The following is a 17371-nucleotide window of genomic DNA, read 5'->3' as shown; positions in this document are numbered from 1 at the left end:
GTAAAACCAAAACGGCCGGAACGTCCCGCGAATGCGCGCGACGCGCACACGTAAAGCGCCGACACGCGAGCCGTCGTGGAACGCGTATAAAATTGCGGCCGACATTGATGGATGCGAAATCGGACCTTAAGCCCCCCCCCAACCCCGCCAACGCGCCCCCGCGCCCGCGGAGCCCCGCTCTCGCGGGTCCAGTCTGATACACACGCATTAGAATAACAAATCGCGTCCGGAAATCTGCGCTCCTTCAAAAAAGGAAAGTGCCGAAGTGGAGGTTACGTTTTTGCGCACTCTGCGCAATTTTTTGCCGCCGCGGCTTCGCACTTTCACGGTGACCGGAGAAATCCGGACGGGGCGGCAGGAGGAGGAGGAGGATTTCACAGAGTGTTTAGTTGCTTGGGGAAATGCGCGGGGAAGGGGGGGGGAGGAACGGCAGGGGAACGCGACTTATAAATTGTAGTTTTATCTCACCGTGGAGAATTAAATGACAATTTTGTGAGCGGCGATCAAAACACAATTTGTGCGCGCAATAGCGCAGCATGTAATAGCGCGCTCGCGTAATCGGACACCTTTTCAACGTCCCCCCCCTCCCCGCCCCTCGTTAAATGTCATTTCTTCTCTCGACAGGCAGGCACATGTCGGGGACATATTTTGAATTCCGGGCGGACGCGCGGCGCGAAATTACGCGCTTTGGCGGCCCGTAACAACCGACGCGAGCGCGCGACGAAGGCAGCCCGCGACCCTAAATACACGACACGATATCAATTAAACGCAATTAAACGATCCCCATCTGCGGAGGGTTTGGGTTAAAAATTAAACGTGCTATCCGCGTTCGGTTATAGCCGCAACAGTCGCAGTCTTCCCGCTGGATCGCATTGCCCCACTCGTTCCTCCCATCCGACACTCTCTCTCCCTTTCTCCCTCTCTTGCCGATAGCCTGCAGCGAATTTGCTCTACCCGGCCTAAATCCTACGGGGGAGGCGGGATGGGGCAGTAACATTGTGATACCAGCCGCCGTATCTATCGGGGAGCCTCGTGAAACCTTGTTACATGTGCGCGCAGTTGGCGTTACATTCTCATATCGTCGCCGCCATCGTTCTCGCCCAATGTCGCTACGGTGTTTCCAAGGCTACTCTCGAACCGAATGAGACCTCAGAACGCAGCCGCGATTGTAAAGCGTCGTCTACAATGGCAGTAAACAGTAAGAAGTATGTAAGCGTGAATAGTAAGAAATGGACCAACCACAATTGATTATTTGGTATTTATGCATAAAAGGGGCTCCCTCCCCGATTTAATTTATTTTTAAATATGTTTATAAATTGTTTATAAATTGTGCTTATAAATGTTTATAAATTGTTGGTTGAGTCTTTCTGAGTCGTTTCATATACATATATATAAGGGCCGGACGCAAATAGCTTCGGAGATACAAGCTGAGAAATGATGAAAGTAAATATGAAAATTCATTTAAAGTCATAAATCACCAAAGCATACGCGCGCGCACACACACACACACACACACACACACACACACACACACACACACACACACACACACACACGCCCTCGTTTGGTCGAACATGCGTCACGTGGAAAATCGCAAATTTATATGACACAGAACAATACGACTTTCCATATGAAGCGAGTTTCATCCGTCAAGGAGGGTGCAAGTGGGAGGCGGGGCCTGTTTGTTTATGTTTTCAAAATGACTCTATTGGTTTGTTTGTGTTTAAATTTCTTCGACATATTTTCGACGAAGAACATTCAGCATTCACTTAGAAACCGTCTCATCGTACAGTTTTCGGAACGTGAAGAATAATGAAACTACACGAATTTCTATCTTTTCGGATCAGCGGACGAACTTTAAGACGCGGACACGTTAATCCCTCGCGGTGGAGTCTCTTCGGCGGACTCGCGGAACGTACACTGAGAGGGAAGTATTTGAAATGAGCAACAAAGTACTTGGCCGGTAGGTGCTAGTACCGAATTTACTTAAATCTAAATTATTTCTTCCTTTCAACGGAATAAATGCTCTCGCGAGGGGCGACCATCAGAGCGTTTTGAGAAAATGTATGTTTCCTCAGGAAAAATTGAACAAAAATGTTGCCGGGAAAGGTAAATACGTTATTAGCAGTATCCTCCGGAATCCTGCGGAATACCTTCAAAGGCTTCGCGAAATAGCGGACTTGCGATTAACAATGTGCGCATAGAAATACAACGTCCGTTATTGCGAAGCACGAGGGCGCTAAAATCCTATTCCGGAGGAATCCCATTCTCATGCAGGTCCTATCATTGTTTCATATTATCAATTGGATTTTCATTGAATTTCATTAATTCGCCGTTCGCTTCTCGCCGCGTTCACGCGCCTCTTGACGAAATTACCATCTCTATTGACTCGCGAAGATCCTCCCGCCGACTTCCTCCCAGTTCTTCCGGCGGGACGTGACGTTACGAGGGATCACGCAAAACTCACGAGATACTTATCTCGCGAAGCAGACGAAACCGTAGTCGGAACTCGCTCTCACGTCGCAATTTACCAAGTCACCGGTGGAACTTCCAACTTCACCTAACGAATTCGAACAAATTTTAACTGGATACCCGACGTTCCGCGCGGTCACGGAAGACGCAGATGACATCCCGCGCTGAAGGCAGACGCCTTTTTTCCTTGAACTTTCGTATCCAGTTTCGACTTTACCAAGTTGTATAACTTCCGGACGATCGATCACGATGCATCGCCCCTGCGTCCTTCCCTTACCCTGTATCGAATATCGATTCCGTCTCTCGCCCTTCCCTAGGTGGCAAACGCATCACTTGGAGATCCGCGTGTGCCCGGCATTGCAGATACTCTGATCTATTACAATATCAGTGTAGCTTCCACTTAAGAATATTTCTTTTCAGTGCCTGTCTATTTCATAAAGGTGCTTTCAATGCATCGTGCGTGCGTGTATGTGCATGTGTGCGCGCGTGCGTGCGTGTGTGTGTGTGTGTGTGCGTGCGTGTATTTGGCGCAAAACAGAGTAAATGCGCATTTTATTGGAATAAATTGAAATACGGCAAAAGATTGATCACTTTCCTATAATGTCTATGCGCAATTCAATGGGCCGTGCGGTTTCTCGAAAAATTGTGAGGTGTATCCCGACGCATTTGAAAGCAGCACATTCCTTAGCGAAGCTGCGGAAGCGCCAACGAAAGAAGAGGGAAGGAAAAAAAAAGGGGGGGAAAATAAATGCCGTGAGTTTGGGAAACCGCAATTCCCCGAAGTAACTGTTGCATTTTAATGTCGCGGCCGAACTCGCTGGAGTCACGCTCGCTTAAAAATCTGGAACGTTCCTCAACCTTCCATTATGAAAGGGCGCATGATTTTTTCACGATCGAACCGAAGTCGTCGCTGGGAAGTGGGAGTTTCGTCGGTGGCTTGCAAAATTCCTGTCGCGGGAGAAAAACGATCTCGAAAGGCAGACGCTGCTATTCGCGACGCGCGAGAGCACCCGGGAAATGGAAGTGCTGGAACGATGACGAGAAGGAATGCGAAGGGGCGGCTGCAATTGCTTCGCTAGTCACCGTCGCGCAATAACTATTCGTTACTATAGCAGCTTACTTCGTTGAAGGGTACGAAGGAGAGTTTTTAAAGATTACTCGGCGCACGAATAGTTTTCCGCCCGGTATTCTTCCTCTCTCGCCCGCGTTCTTCTCTCTATCATAGTCGACAGCGAAAAGTATTTTCTCTCTTCAGCTGGTCCGGGCTCGGTCCGGAGGATTGTATTTTTCTATTATCCAAAATGATGACGAATTGCATTTTTGCACGCGAACGGTGCGCGCCGGAGCGCGCGTCCCGTACGAAAGAGTCCAACTTTCCGATCGCCCGAAAATCAGATTGTAAATCACGCTTTTGCGCACTCCTGAGAGCGTGTCAAACCTCGCGCAAGTCAACGCAAGTAAGTGGCGCTTACTCTCGAGTTAATTAAATACGCACGCGAGGAGTAGTCCCGAGTCCCGCGCGGTTAATGAAGATTACTCTATACGCCGCATTAGTACTAGCGCTGTACATTATTAATAGAGCAATCATCATTAACCTCGAAACGTGCCTTTTAAAAACATTATGGCGGTCGGCAAGGTGCTCGGAGCGGGCTATTAACTTTACTCCGGTGTTAGCCGCTAGATTAAAGCGAGCAAACAGCAGCGACTTGGCCAAAGGCGCGAGTAATCCTATCGCCGACCCTTCACGATTGTCGACTGTTGCGACTCGTTCGGAACTCTCTGTGAGTCGTATTCGTGAGAATGCGGAAATTAGTTTTATGAGCTCTCCCGGCTCTCCCCGAGCCGGGAGCGAGAGAGAGAGAGAGAGAGAGAGAGAGAGAGAGAGAGAGAGAGAGAGAGAGAGAGAGAGACACCGATCAACCATTAGCCCTCCGCTATTTCTGATATCAGCATGCCAAGGTTCAAACACGTGTAACGAGGGTTAATGTAACGTCGCCCCAGTTTTCCTTCACCCTTGTGTTTCCTGTCGCCGTAGAGGACAAATTTCGTTTGAGGGACCTACACGCAACTTGCGAAACTACGCGCCAGAGCGGAGCATCCTCGCGTTATCGGGTTATATCGGGAAAGTTTGACGAGGAAAAATAAATAATTGCTAAACGATATAGACAAAGAGATCCTCTCCCCTTAAAATTCACATCTTTGTCGGCGAAGTCTTGTTGCAGTGACATCAACAATCAGATATTAATACACCTAAAGCGCGTCGAAGCGCTGGACCGTGCTTTGTTTCAGAGAGAAAGAGAGGGAGAGAAAGAGCGGTAAAATATTGATTGCGGATAAAATTGTAATCAGTTATGGACAGTCACGTATCAGGCCTTTTCGACAAACCTCCTGTTATCGATTCGTAAATATTCATATCAATTATGTGCCGCAAACAGTTGCCGGGACTCCGAAATTTAAAGCCGGAAGAACGTAAATGCGCTGTCCGACCGCTTTCAAGCTGAATTCATCAATCGCACCTTGTACACGCGTACAAGACCGCGTCGTTACAGATCGTAACGTTCTTCCGGCGGAATATTTTATGCCGTTTCAATATGAAACGACCAAGAGAATCGTTTCACCGGTCACATTTGCATGTTGCCCCTTCGATTTTGCCACGATGCCGCCCAGAAGAATCGTTCGCTCTCTCTCTCTCTCTCTCTCTCTCTCTCTCTTCCTTGTCGGACGCTTCAAGCGCTCCCTTAGTAACAGATTGCACAGTCGTACGCGGAAACGTATAATTGCGCTATTCTCCCAGGCGGCGCCGCGCGCAAAAACTCGCTACTCGATCGACCATCTGGCCCGCATCTCGCGCGAGAATAAGAGCTTTATAACTCGAGCGCGCGGAAGACGGCCCATAAATAGATAAAATAGCGCGACCCGATAGACATCATAAACGATTTACCAATAACGCGGTCGCGCGCGTTTACCCGCGTGCCTTTCACCGTTCGCGCGCGCTATTCAGGGAACGATTCTAAAGTCGGCCTGCCGATGCGGAGGGAAAAAGTGCTTCCGGAGAATCGAGCAAAAAGCACTCTAATATGTCTCTGATCATCTGAGGTGAACTTCGAGTCAAGCGCCGCAGCAAATGCTATAAATCTCAGCCAATAATTAGCCAGGGAGACTGAGTTACTGCCGCTTTCAATCGTCCTCGTATACGTACGATACTGCGACGTGCGCAACACAAACGTACTTATTTTCTTGCTCTTCTCTCTCGACGCCGCTTGATATCCGTCCTTTATGTGCTCTAGACCCGTATCATCTTCAATCTTACTTGTTTGTTCGTTTCCTAGCTGCACACACACACACACACACACAGACACACACACACACACACACACACACACACACACACACACACACACACACACATGTGTATATATGTATTACTCTAAAGCCAATATCGGGCACAAGGTGGAAGCAAAATAACTGAAGTGGCCGATGCTTATTCCGCGCAACGCTGCACGACGATTCGAGCCGCATATGTGTCTGCTTTGGCATTTATGGGGGCATTTATACTGGCTGGTGGTTATATAGCGGCGCAGCAAGGGCTGTTAGGGGTGCGATACTATCGGCGGAGGCACCTCCAATCATTTCCCAATTAGCAGCTGATTGCGTACAGTCCCCGATAGAACTTCGAGCAGCTATAGCGACCGTTAACTGAGGTCCATGCGCGCGCGAGAGAGAGAGAGAGAGAGAGGGGGGGGCGGGGCGGGAGAGAGAGTCAGAATTCTAGATAGGGTGGAAGGGAAGATAGGGTTGGAAGTATGGGTAGACAGTGGAAGGGAGCGATTTGCAACGTTAATATCCAACGATGCGGAACGGCTCGGGCGCAATATCGGTGATCGCGCAAATTACGATCGGGAATGGCGATCTTTATACACGGACTCATGCGCGGGATAATATAATGGTGTCATTAAAGATAGCGCCGCCATTCTACGGTCGTATTGTTATTGGAAAATCGTCCGCTACCGTCGTCCTTCGGGGCGGAGGTGAGCCAGGGTGGGAGTTAAGTCCCATTTTTATAGCCCGCCGTTTGATCCCCGCTTTTACGGCCGCGGATGATGGATTCCGCTGGAATTTTCATCTCTGCGGACGTAGCTGATTGTTGTTGAAATGCAAAAAATACGGGGAACGAAAGAAGGATGAAGAACGGAATGTTATTAATTTGTGTTACCAGCTCGTGATAATTCAATCCGTTCATTGTGTGTCCTCGTTTCCCTTCATACTGAAGATTGCTCGCTACGTCAAAGAATTAATTATCTCTTTGATAATTGATATTATTAGCATCGTTAAAATAGTAACAAGCCGAGCCGGATAAAAACGCTCAAAGGATAAAATACTTTTTGGCCAAGTGCGTTTCCTTTATGGCTGTGATTTTCAAACTTTTTCATCATGTTGCACGCGTATCATAGTCACGTGTTCCGCGGCGCACTTCATACCGTCATAGCTATTAAAAACTGTTTTCATTTTTCCCCCGGTGCAGTCCAATTGAATTAAACAAGTCGGAATCTCCCGCCGTATAAAATTAAACGTCGTCGTGTTAGAAAAATAAATGACAATCAGTCTCCGCAAATATCAATTTTGGCGATTTGATTAATCTCGAGTCTCTTGTGTTAGCGGCGATCTCTTCGATTTAATTTCCTCCTTTTTGTCGACGGCAGACACGGGCCATGAAACAAATTTCGCCGAAAATATACGTTGCTTAACAAGTAGCAGAGAATGGAAGAATAGAAGAACTCGATTACAGAGCACTGCGCCGAGGGGTAGGAGGTGTTCCATTTATAACTATTTCGATCCAACGGAGTATTAAACTGTCTAGACTACGAAAAAAATGTTTCTGGGTACGTCCTCCTGATAGGCTTTCACTTCCGCGGATATAAGCAGACTAATATAGACATTTTCTCGGATATATCGAATGCATGATTTGCTGTGAAAGTCGTAATTAATCCACCTTAAAGTCACACATAAAGTCGTATTCATACGATTACTTTCATACGATTACTTATAGCCTGATTTTGCGCCAGCAGTATTCTCTCCAAGTCGAGAGAGACGAAAGCTCGCCAGTCGGGCGTTAATTGGTCTAAGTAAGTAGCCGAGATATCAAAATATCGACTATACGGTACAGCGCTGTCGAAATAACTGTGCGAACGCATCTCCCCCCCCCCCTCGTCGAAGCGTCTGCCTGTCGATTGATCGCCGCAGCCTCCTTTTTCGGTTTTCTTTGAACCATCGGCGATACGAGTCACTCCTTCGATCCTTCAGACAAAAGACCGTCGCCTTAGGGTTTGCGTTTTTTATGTTGCAGAATTTGGCGACCTAGCCGTTGCAACCTATTGTTTCTCGGAAACCGGTAGTAACGGCGGCGACGGCAACAACGACTATGACTAGGATAGCGACGGCGACGGTGACGGCGACGCCGACGGCGACGGCGGCGACGGCGGCGACGACGTCGATGCTGACGGCGACGACGGCGGCGACGACTGCGACGAAGGATCGTCCGAACATGAAGTCCACTACGTACCGACGCGGAAGCAGCTGGCAGGACAACGATCCGGACGCGAATTATTCAGAAGGCCCCGAAATCACCTCGAGACGGCGAGACGCCGCGCTCAGCTGCACCCGGTGGCGCGATTCATCGTCACCTGACAGCGTCGTGCTGGAGGACAACGGTGGAGTGACGATACTGAGAGCGTGTTGAATGTCGCGAGCGAGATAGTGAGTGCCTGCTGTGCAGCCGCGATCGACTGATAAGACGTGTCCGCCGGGCTCGGTGACACGGTACTGACTTTTTTTCTACGGGTGGACCGAGTGAAATGTCGTGACGTCGCGACGGCGTCGCGCGACGAGCGGGAGCTTATTGTGGGTCGAGAGGGAAGAAGACGAGCCGCGAATGTCGAGTCTTTCTGCACCTTTGCGTTTTAACACAACCGAGGGCTTAACGGGACGTAAGCGTGCGTTTGAAATTTCAAATTGTCATTGTCGCCGCGCGGCGGCTGGTTGAGTGAAATTTTCGTTCCGCTTCTCGTGACGGTCTACGAATGTTCTCAGCGACGATTTCAGGCAGCCTTCCAAGCAAGCAATAAACGAGCGAATGGATGATTTGGTACACGAGCATCAATAGTTACTTTTACGCGCGTGCTCGAGCATTCCTTGACCGAAATTCCTCGCTAGCTCTAAACGCGCGCTCGCGCGCAGCATTCCTTGAAAAAATTCTTCTTACAGCATGCGCGCGCTCGCGCGCGAGCTCGCCTTACGTCGCGATCACATGCATTCGGAAAATTGACCGCTTTATTGCTCGCTCTTACGTCTTCTTTAGAGAATTTCTCGTACATGTCTACGAAGAAACCGGGGGTACAATTACGCGAGGGAACGAGAAGTATTTTCGAGAGCGAGCGTTTCCCTTGAAAAGCAGACGGGTTTAGGTGCTCGCTGCGGCGAGCGAGCCTGTCGAATGAACACGCTGAAACGTGAAATTAAGGAAAACTACAGGCGAGGCGAACAAGAAAAATGGAACTTGGCGAACTCCCGTCGGGCACGCACGCGTTTTCGCGTGCCCCGGGCGAATTACGAAGATATTCTTACGTACATATTTATATTTGTCTCTCTTGACGTTCTGTTCCCGCGATCACACAAATCACACAAATTATCGCGATCCTCCCCGGAATCTATTTTACGCGCGTAATGGCGAATGGCGAATTTCGGGAAACGCCGCGTGAATAGCGCCCGGCGGGAAAAAATATGCTGAAATATACGATCCCTGCTCGCGCGCTCATCCTAGTCGCGCGTACAAAAAGACGCGCGATGTGTACACGTTAAGACCGTATCACACTAGCGACTCGCGACTGCGACTGCGGCTGCGATTGCGATTGCGACTCTTCCTCGACCACTCAGAAAGCAGCGACTCGCGGCTGCGACTCGCGACTGTCGCTTGGACGGCTTTCTCTGATCGGTCGAGGAAGAATCGCAATCGCAATCGCAATCGCAGTCGCGAGTCGCTAGTGTGATACGGTCTTTATGCGTGTACCACACTAGCGACTCACGACTGCGGCTGCGGTTGCGATTGCGATTGCGATTCTTCTTCGAGCAGTCAGAAAGCAGCGACTCGCGGCTGCGACTCACGACTGTCGTTTGCACGGCTGTCCATTTTTCGAGTCGCAGCCGCAGTCGCAACCAATCACGGAACTCCGTATAATCACGTGACGCGCTCGTCATAATCACATTTATTTAATAGTATGTAGAAGTGGGTGATCATTAAAATAAGGTTATCTCTAGCGTTGTTTTATGTGTTACATATTTTTTTTAAATGTCGAAACAATTTAATAAGGAGATGGACTATTATTTAGTAGATCTCGTAGAATGTAAACCCCTTCTCTGGGATTGTACGTGTGACAGTATGTTAACAGTATTTAGCCGCAGCCGCGATCGCCAATCGCAAGTGTGATTGGACAACAAGAAATCGCAATCGCAATCGCAGTCGCAGTCGCAGCCGCGAGTCGCTGGTGTGACACGGTCTTTGCGTGTTAAGTCCCCAGCATTTGCGTTTGTGTGACACTTCGATCTCGCGAGGATCGTGACGTTTGATTCTTCGTTCGATCGTTAAACGTGACGCTTCAAACAAGGGAAAAACGGACTTTATATTTCGCGGTAATTCTTACGATATCACGTTACGCGGAGCCCGCGGCCGCTTATGAATATTTCACGAAGTCGAAGGTCGCCTCTGAATTTGTACGAGGCGGAGGAACGAAGCAGGCATATATAACAAATTTATCGAACGCTGGAGATGTGACAGAAGCGCGAACCGAAGAGTGAGTGAGTGAGTGAGAGAGAGAGAGAGAGAGAGAGAGAGAGAGGGGAGGGGGAGGCATCCAACAAAGTAGAAAAAGTCGATCCCTCGGCGACTCGGGCACGCGTCATCGCGTGTTTCGAACAAATTAGCGATTCCTGACTCCGCTATAGCTGATTTATTCGTCGCGGTATGCATCGTTCAACAAATTATCTTCGTTCCCGTCGAGCACGTGCGCTGTGAATTGAATATGTGCAAAAATTGCCGGGAACAGCGCGTAAAAGTTTTGCAGACGGAAGGGCTTTAATCAATTCCCCGAGTGCTAATAGAAAGTAACTTTTGGATGGTAACTCCCATCCGCTAATTTAAATTTATGAGAGCCTCGCGTTAGTTATCGGTATAGCGATTTGTTGTTGCTGCAGAGCCACAGAGAGGGGGGGAGAGAGAGAGAGAGAGAGAGAGAGAGAGAGAGAGAGAGAGAGAGAGAGCTCTATTGATTTTTATTTATTACCAAAGTATTCTTACGTGTGCGTGTGTATTAGCCACGAGACTGCGCTGCTACCGTCTGCGTGTGAGATAATTCGATTCAATGTTTCAAAGCGTCGGGAATTGGTCGTAATCAATTTTATCAGCGATCAGTTTCGCATAATTTTAGATTCATTAATCACCGCCTTTCGCCCCGCGTATATCCGCTTATCGTTTTTATTTGTTAGACACGTGTATGCCTCGCGCTTTCAAACTATAGCCGGGTTATAATGTGGGCGGAGGTTAACGAGACTAACGCGCTAACGATGCCAACATTAATTACCGCCCCCGGATAGACCGCCTAATCGTCGGGCGAGTGGACACGCTAATTACGCGTCTACCCAATCATCGAGCGAATCCCAATTCAGAATCGGTGAGAGAAATCGCGGAGCCCGAGATTGAGCCCCTCGTTGCTCGGACATTCGTAACACAGCTTGTGCATTTGTGCATCATCTAACGCGCACGAGTTCTCTCGATCCATCAATACAGCCGAGCCATTACTTAAGAAGATCGCCGCTCTATTATTATTAGACACCGCGTAGGGCCGCGAGACATCGGCGGAGCTACCGGTGACGCGGCGCATTGTCAAACCGTTATCGGTTATTTCATTACCGCGCCTCATTTGTCTCAATTTCAATTTCGATTTCGAGTACCGGCAGAAATCGACAGTGCGCAGTTCGCAAGTCGCCGCGGATAACCGCGTCGATTTAATCTCTCACGAGATTAAACGTGTTTGTGTGTGTGTGTGTGCACGGATATTTAGTTTACTGATTATTCGGATGGAATGATATTCAATGTGATATATACGAGGCGTTTCTCATTTTACTGCGTTACGCGACGAGTACGACCGGAACTGGTCGCGTGCATTTTATTTTATATACGCCAGGGAAAACGCTGCATCGCCGCCCCTCGTTATGGAGCTTTTGTGTAAAATATAGCAGAGTGAGCGGGAAGAAGAAGAAGAAGAAGAAGAAGAAGAAGAAGAAGAAGAAGAAGAAGAAGAAGAAGAGGAAGAAGAAAAAAGACGTGAAAGTGCACTAGATATTAATCTAAAATAAACCACTTATTACGGACCGAAATAGCATTTTATAAATTAATAACGCTTGTCGCGCGGTGAACGACACAAACAAAAATATCGTTGGCCTAAATAGGGAGCGGCGCGACGTTTTCCGTGATGTGTGTGCATACTTGTGATACGTGTGACTGCGCGCAGAATTAATCACTTAATATCGTCAGTACTAAATAATACGTATGAAAAGAAAAAGAAAACGACAAAAAAAGGAAAAAGACAAAAACATTTGTATGAGGAATTATACGATTATACGATACGCCGTGAATTTTTCATCGAAATGTACAAACGCTTTTCCTCCCCCCCCCCCTTCACTCAGCCGACAAGCGGATTCTCGAAGGCGTGTGAGCGCGCGAGCGTGACGTCCGCGCAGATTCGCGCGTCCGATAAGAGCTCGAAGAGTCAAAAGATACACGACCGGAGGAACGCAGTGTGCTGCAGTCTAGATTAACGATAGGTAAACGAGACACTTAATTCTCAAGATAGAGAATTTCCTACATAGCAGGCGCACGCAAGCGAGCGAGCGAGACAAGACGCGACGGCGCGGCGCGCCGAATCTAATCGCTTAAGGCACACACATTGACACTATTCAACATACACACGCACACACACACACACACACACACACATCACATGACATCACAGCGCGCGATGCGGCACGTGTGACTTTGTAAATATTCATACAAGTGTGAGTGAGTGAGAAATACGTGAGGGCATGTCGATCCGAGAGAGAGAGAGAGAGAAATGCGAGGACGCGACGCCTCGCTCTATTCTCTCATTTTCTCGTGTGACGGAAACGAATCAACGAATAGAGCCGCGCGATGATTGTACTGCCGATCTCCGGGTTCGAAGGAGCGACGATCGCGTGAGCTTGGCTTCCTCTCGCGTGTGTCCGTGTGCGTGTGCGTGTGCGTGTGCGCGTGCGTATACGTTTGTCTTTCTCTTTCCGTACGTACGAGTGCGTGTGCGTGCGTGTGTGTATGTGTATGCAAGTATACGTATGTGTGTGTGTGTGTGTGTATGTGCGTGTGACGACTCGTGCGAAAGAGAGCAGGAGGCGAGAGGGAGCGGGGTGGGAGGGCGGAGGGTACTGCAGATGAGAGAAGGTGTAATGTCCAGGAAGAACGAGCGCTCGCGATCGCGGGAGTACTTTCCCGGGCTTGTCCAGGCGTGCGTGATGACGTAGATGATGAAGAGGTAAGAGAAGATGAGCGCGTGTAACACAGGGTAGACAATAGGGACCATCGAGAGAGACTGCTACCAGGAGCGAGCGAGCGATGGTGCGGCTCGGCGATGTTCGTTTCATGAATATTTCAACATCCGACGACGACGGTAAATACCGAGCGTCGCGAGATTATGTCCCCGCGCGAGCCAGTCGACCCGAATACGCGTCCATCGCGACGAGAGCTTCCCACGGAAGATTATTATCGCGACTCTGTCGCCCGGGCGACACGAGAGAAAGAAAGAGAGAAGAGACAGAGAGACACAGAGAGAGAGAGAGAGAGAGAGAGAGAGAGAGAGAGAGAGAGAGAGAGAGAGAGAGAGGGAGAGAGAGAGAGAGAGAAAAGGGACCTCGGCCGAAAAACATCGTTCCAGACGACCGGCGCGTGGAACTCGCGCAAATTACAAGCTCGCGTATGCATATAACGCACCGCACGCACTTGGCTCGAGCGAAAGTCCACCGATATTATTCCGCCGACATGGATCTGCTCGCGGCGGTGCTCGGAAAACACACACACACACATACACACAGTCCGCGGCGGGAGGCTACCTTTTCGCAGTTGCGCGCAGCTTGTATTACATTTCGAAGTATAATGAAACGGACGAGCGCGCCTATATGTGTGCGTACGCACACGTGGCGCGTGTTGTGTTTTCAATAGGTGGAAAATACCTTCGCGACGGCGAGTCTAGAAACGCGGCTTCCCTCGGGCGAGTCTTTCGGCCGAGGGGCGTAATCTCGATTCCGCGGACGCAGCGCGCTAGAGACGGGCCGAACTTTATTACGAAGGGGCGACGCGCGGTCGCCCGACGATCCGCGAGCGGTTCCCGCGATCGACCGTGAACGAAAATTCATTCGAGAGGCCGAGGTTAGGGAACGGGGTTAGGGAACGAGCGAGGTCCCTTGGCCGTCGCAGGAACGGGTCAATAATAACGACCAAGCGGCGGCCCTGACTCGACTCGACTCGACTCGACTCGACTCGACTCGCGCAGTTGAATCGCGCGTCTCGTCGAGGGGAACAGGCGGAGGCAGCGAAGGCAGGGAGAGAACATGCCACCTGTTACACCCTCGCCTTCTCGGACTCTTCCTCCCGGGCGGCGGTCGGCGTTTGAACGAACGTAAAGTCGAAAGTTCGAGGCCCCTTCTCTGCGCGCTCCTCGCGCGATGGAAACTGGCTATCGCGGAATGTTTTCCGAGCGATCCGCCCAAAGTTTTTCGCTCAGGGGGATGCTATCTACGACGCGACTAATTCAATCCTTCTCATTCGCCCGTTATCACGCTCGTTGCATGATTCATCGCGCCGATTTACTCGCGCGTGAGAAAAATTCACCTTTGTGTTGTCCGAACACGTGTAGGGACGACAACGACGAAGGGGTGACGAAGGAGGCGAAGAAAGTTCGCTCGCGTAAGGAGAGAGAACCGAGAGAGGAGAGGAGATCTTCGAGACTCGAAATCACCGCTGGAAGGCTCTTACATTCGCGGCGCGTACATTCGCCGCCGCCGTCGCTCTGCTCGCTCCTGAGCACCGGCGATCGTGACGCACCAACTATTTCGTGGCAATTTCTTCTTCGAGATATATTCGTCCACGCGAACCGCGAGTGGACCGACTTGTCTCGGCGAGGCGAATCGTGAAATCGTGCGAGATGGTCAAACACAATAAGCTTGGAACTATGTACTTAACATGATAAACCACGTTCGAATAAAAATGTCACATAATACCATTGCCTGCTTTCATTTCCCCACCGCCACCGCTGCCGAGGATTACAACCGTCGTCGACCGCTCGACGAGGATCCAGCGCGGACTTCGACAATCGTCGCGAGAGCATCGATCCCTCGAAATTAACGACAGCGCGCTTGCGATTCGCGTGCAACGCCTCGCGCGCGACAGAATTTCCGCGTCATTCCGGCGGTTTTTGTCCCCCCCCGCCATCTCCCCCCCCCCCCGTCCAAAGATCTCGTATCAATAAGCTAACGTTGCGCGAGGGAGAATTTAACGTCGCGTAGCTGCTTTTTCAGCCGTGTTACTTTCCATAAAAATGTCGGGCGCGATATATCAACTGATACGCGATCAATGCGGCGCTCTCGCGCCCGACTGAGCGATAAAAGCGGCCGCGGAATACAGGACGCGTCGGCGGCCTCGCCTTTTAGCGCATCGCACTTTCGAATGTATCGCGGCTTTTATCGCGCGCCGATGCGTTTTTCACGCTCGATCGGTACGACGGACCACTACTCAGTATATCCAGGCGCATGATGCCCCCCTCCCTGCCGCCCCGTCCCGCTCCGCCCGGCCTCGCCGGCGACGTGTATCAACCCCCTCGTGCTTTATCCAACCTATCCACACATTCTTGTTGCGCCATAACCATATAACGCGTAACCGTGTTAGCCGATAAACTACCGCACCGCGGCAAATCGATCGAGCCGGCCAAAATATGTCGGCGCGTCAAACGCAACCGCGTTTTTAACATTTCAAATGTTCCGCCGCTTTCCAGCGCGATCCATCGCGAAATAGCGTTGCGGCGGGACGGCCGCGGGTATTACCGCGGTGTGTCGGTGCTCCTCGCTCACGCTCGTGAGTCAACAAAAAAAAAAAGGGGAAAAAAAAAAACGGAAAAAGAGGAGAAAAATTTGCTGGCGCGCCGCGGTGCGTTGACGGAAATATACGCGCGGCGCTTGCTTGCGCGGATACTTTGTCGTGTAAACACGATACCCGATAAAACTTTCTCCGCTGTCGATTGCGCCGATAACAATGCGCCATTGTGTGCGCCGGGGGCCGGGTCGATTATTTAATAATCGACGGCATTCGGCAGCAGTCGCGGCGCGACAAAATCTGCCGCGGACAAAGCCTTATCGCGCATTTCATCTTGCATTAAAGGACCGCCGAATATTGACACGCGTTTTTGGAGCTCCGCCACTGACACGCACTGACGCTGCGTTCGCTCGCTCGCGACGATTTATATTATCTGAAAAAACGGACTAATTGCCATGATTATTGTAGGATCGATTGAGTTCGGCTATCATTGGCAGAATTCGTTAGCACGTTCGTGCGAAGAGAGCTTGTTGCACGCTCGCGATAATGTAGCGAGTGATCGAATTCGTTTAAGTTCTTTAATGCCGTATTTTTACAACGGTTATTTTTGTCTCTTGTTTAAGTCAGTCGGAAGCGAAATATTCAGAGTGCAACTCCCGCGTTGTAATTTACTCGATCGTGTCTCCTGAATTATCCTGAATCGATAAACACGTACACTGAGACAGCCCGACCAGCGCGATCGGAGAGAGAGAGAGAGAGAGAGAGAGAGAGAGAGAGAGAGAGAGAGAGAGAGAGAGAGAGAGAGAGAGAGAGGTCTAATTTTACGTTTCAGTCGTCGCGGCGCTTTAGTTAGAATTTAGCGGCCGGGGCGTTATTTCTTCACAGAACGTCGACGTGTGTATTCGAGGTTATTTCGCATAAAAAGTATTCCCGATGCTCGATAGGCAATCATCCCGGTCCTTCGGCTCCAGCTACTTCGTATAAACCTTTGTAACCATGTTACCCTCTATATAGTTTCCCTTATCGATCAAACGTGGAAAATATGTTACTACACGTCGAGAGAGAGAGAGAGAGAGAGAGAGAGAGAGAGAGAGAGAGGGGGGGGGGAGAGAGAGAGAGGCCAGCCAGCCAGCGCGCTCTCCCAGTGCCGGAATATTTTATGACTTTCATTGTGCAATGGCGAGTTTCCGCCGTCAATCGGGACTTTTTCCTTCGGTGTTTCATACATCCACTTACATTCCGCGTGCTGTACAGCGTATATTACGTAAACAGCTCAGGGGAGTACACGTCCCGGAATTTTGCCGTATTTACGCTCAGTTTACTGCGGTTTGTTCCGGCACATTACGGCACATAAAACAATGCACTCGATGTATCGCCAACGATTACCAACATAAAGTTGACGCATTCGCCGCTATGACGATCGCCGTCGGTGATCGGCGCGATCGGAGCTTTCCGTTTACGTCTCGTCGGTCGCGCGATGCGATGAATATTGAGATGCGCGCGACACGCACGCACGCACGCACGCGCACACGCGCACACACACACAGATTACCGGTCTGATCAGATTGTAACTATGTTAAATAATAACGGAAAAGCGAAACGGACCAAGCGCATTAGTATTACTGTAGTATTGATATTTCTATTTAACAACATTTTCGCACGCGGATATCACGGTGAATCTCGTTGGGACGATCGGCGTGGACGGAAAGTCACAACTGGGACAAGCTGGGCTTGTGA

The 17371-nt window shown here is 50.0% G+C and overlaps 1 protein-coding gene across 1 annotated transcript in view; it reads left to right on the top strand.

Moving 5' to 3' along the window:
• LOC105182284 (uncharacterized) overlaps positions 1–10767 on the top strand; it is a 28028-nt gene extending 17261 nt beyond the window's left edge. The window contains exon 2 of the mRNA XM_011139617.3: positions 7817–10767. Coding sequence (XP_011137919.1) covers positions 7817–7831 — 15 coding nt within the window. The 3' untranslated portion in view covers positions 7832–10767. The remainder of the gene's footprint in view (positions 1–7816) is intronic.
• Positions 10768–17371: the final 6604 nt, after the last annotated feature.

This window comes from Harpegnathos saltator, unplaced genomic scaffold, assembly GCF_003227715.2.
Source record: "Harpegnathos saltator strain DR-91 unplaced genomic scaffold, Hsal_v8.6 scaffold555, whole genome shotgun sequence".
NCBI classification, from domain to species: Eukaryota; Metazoa; Arthropoda; class Insecta; order Hymenoptera; family Formicidae; genus Harpegnathos; species Harpegnathos saltator.
Note: the sequence above shows the minus strand (reverse complement) of the source record. Positions and strands in the feature narration are given on the sequence as shown.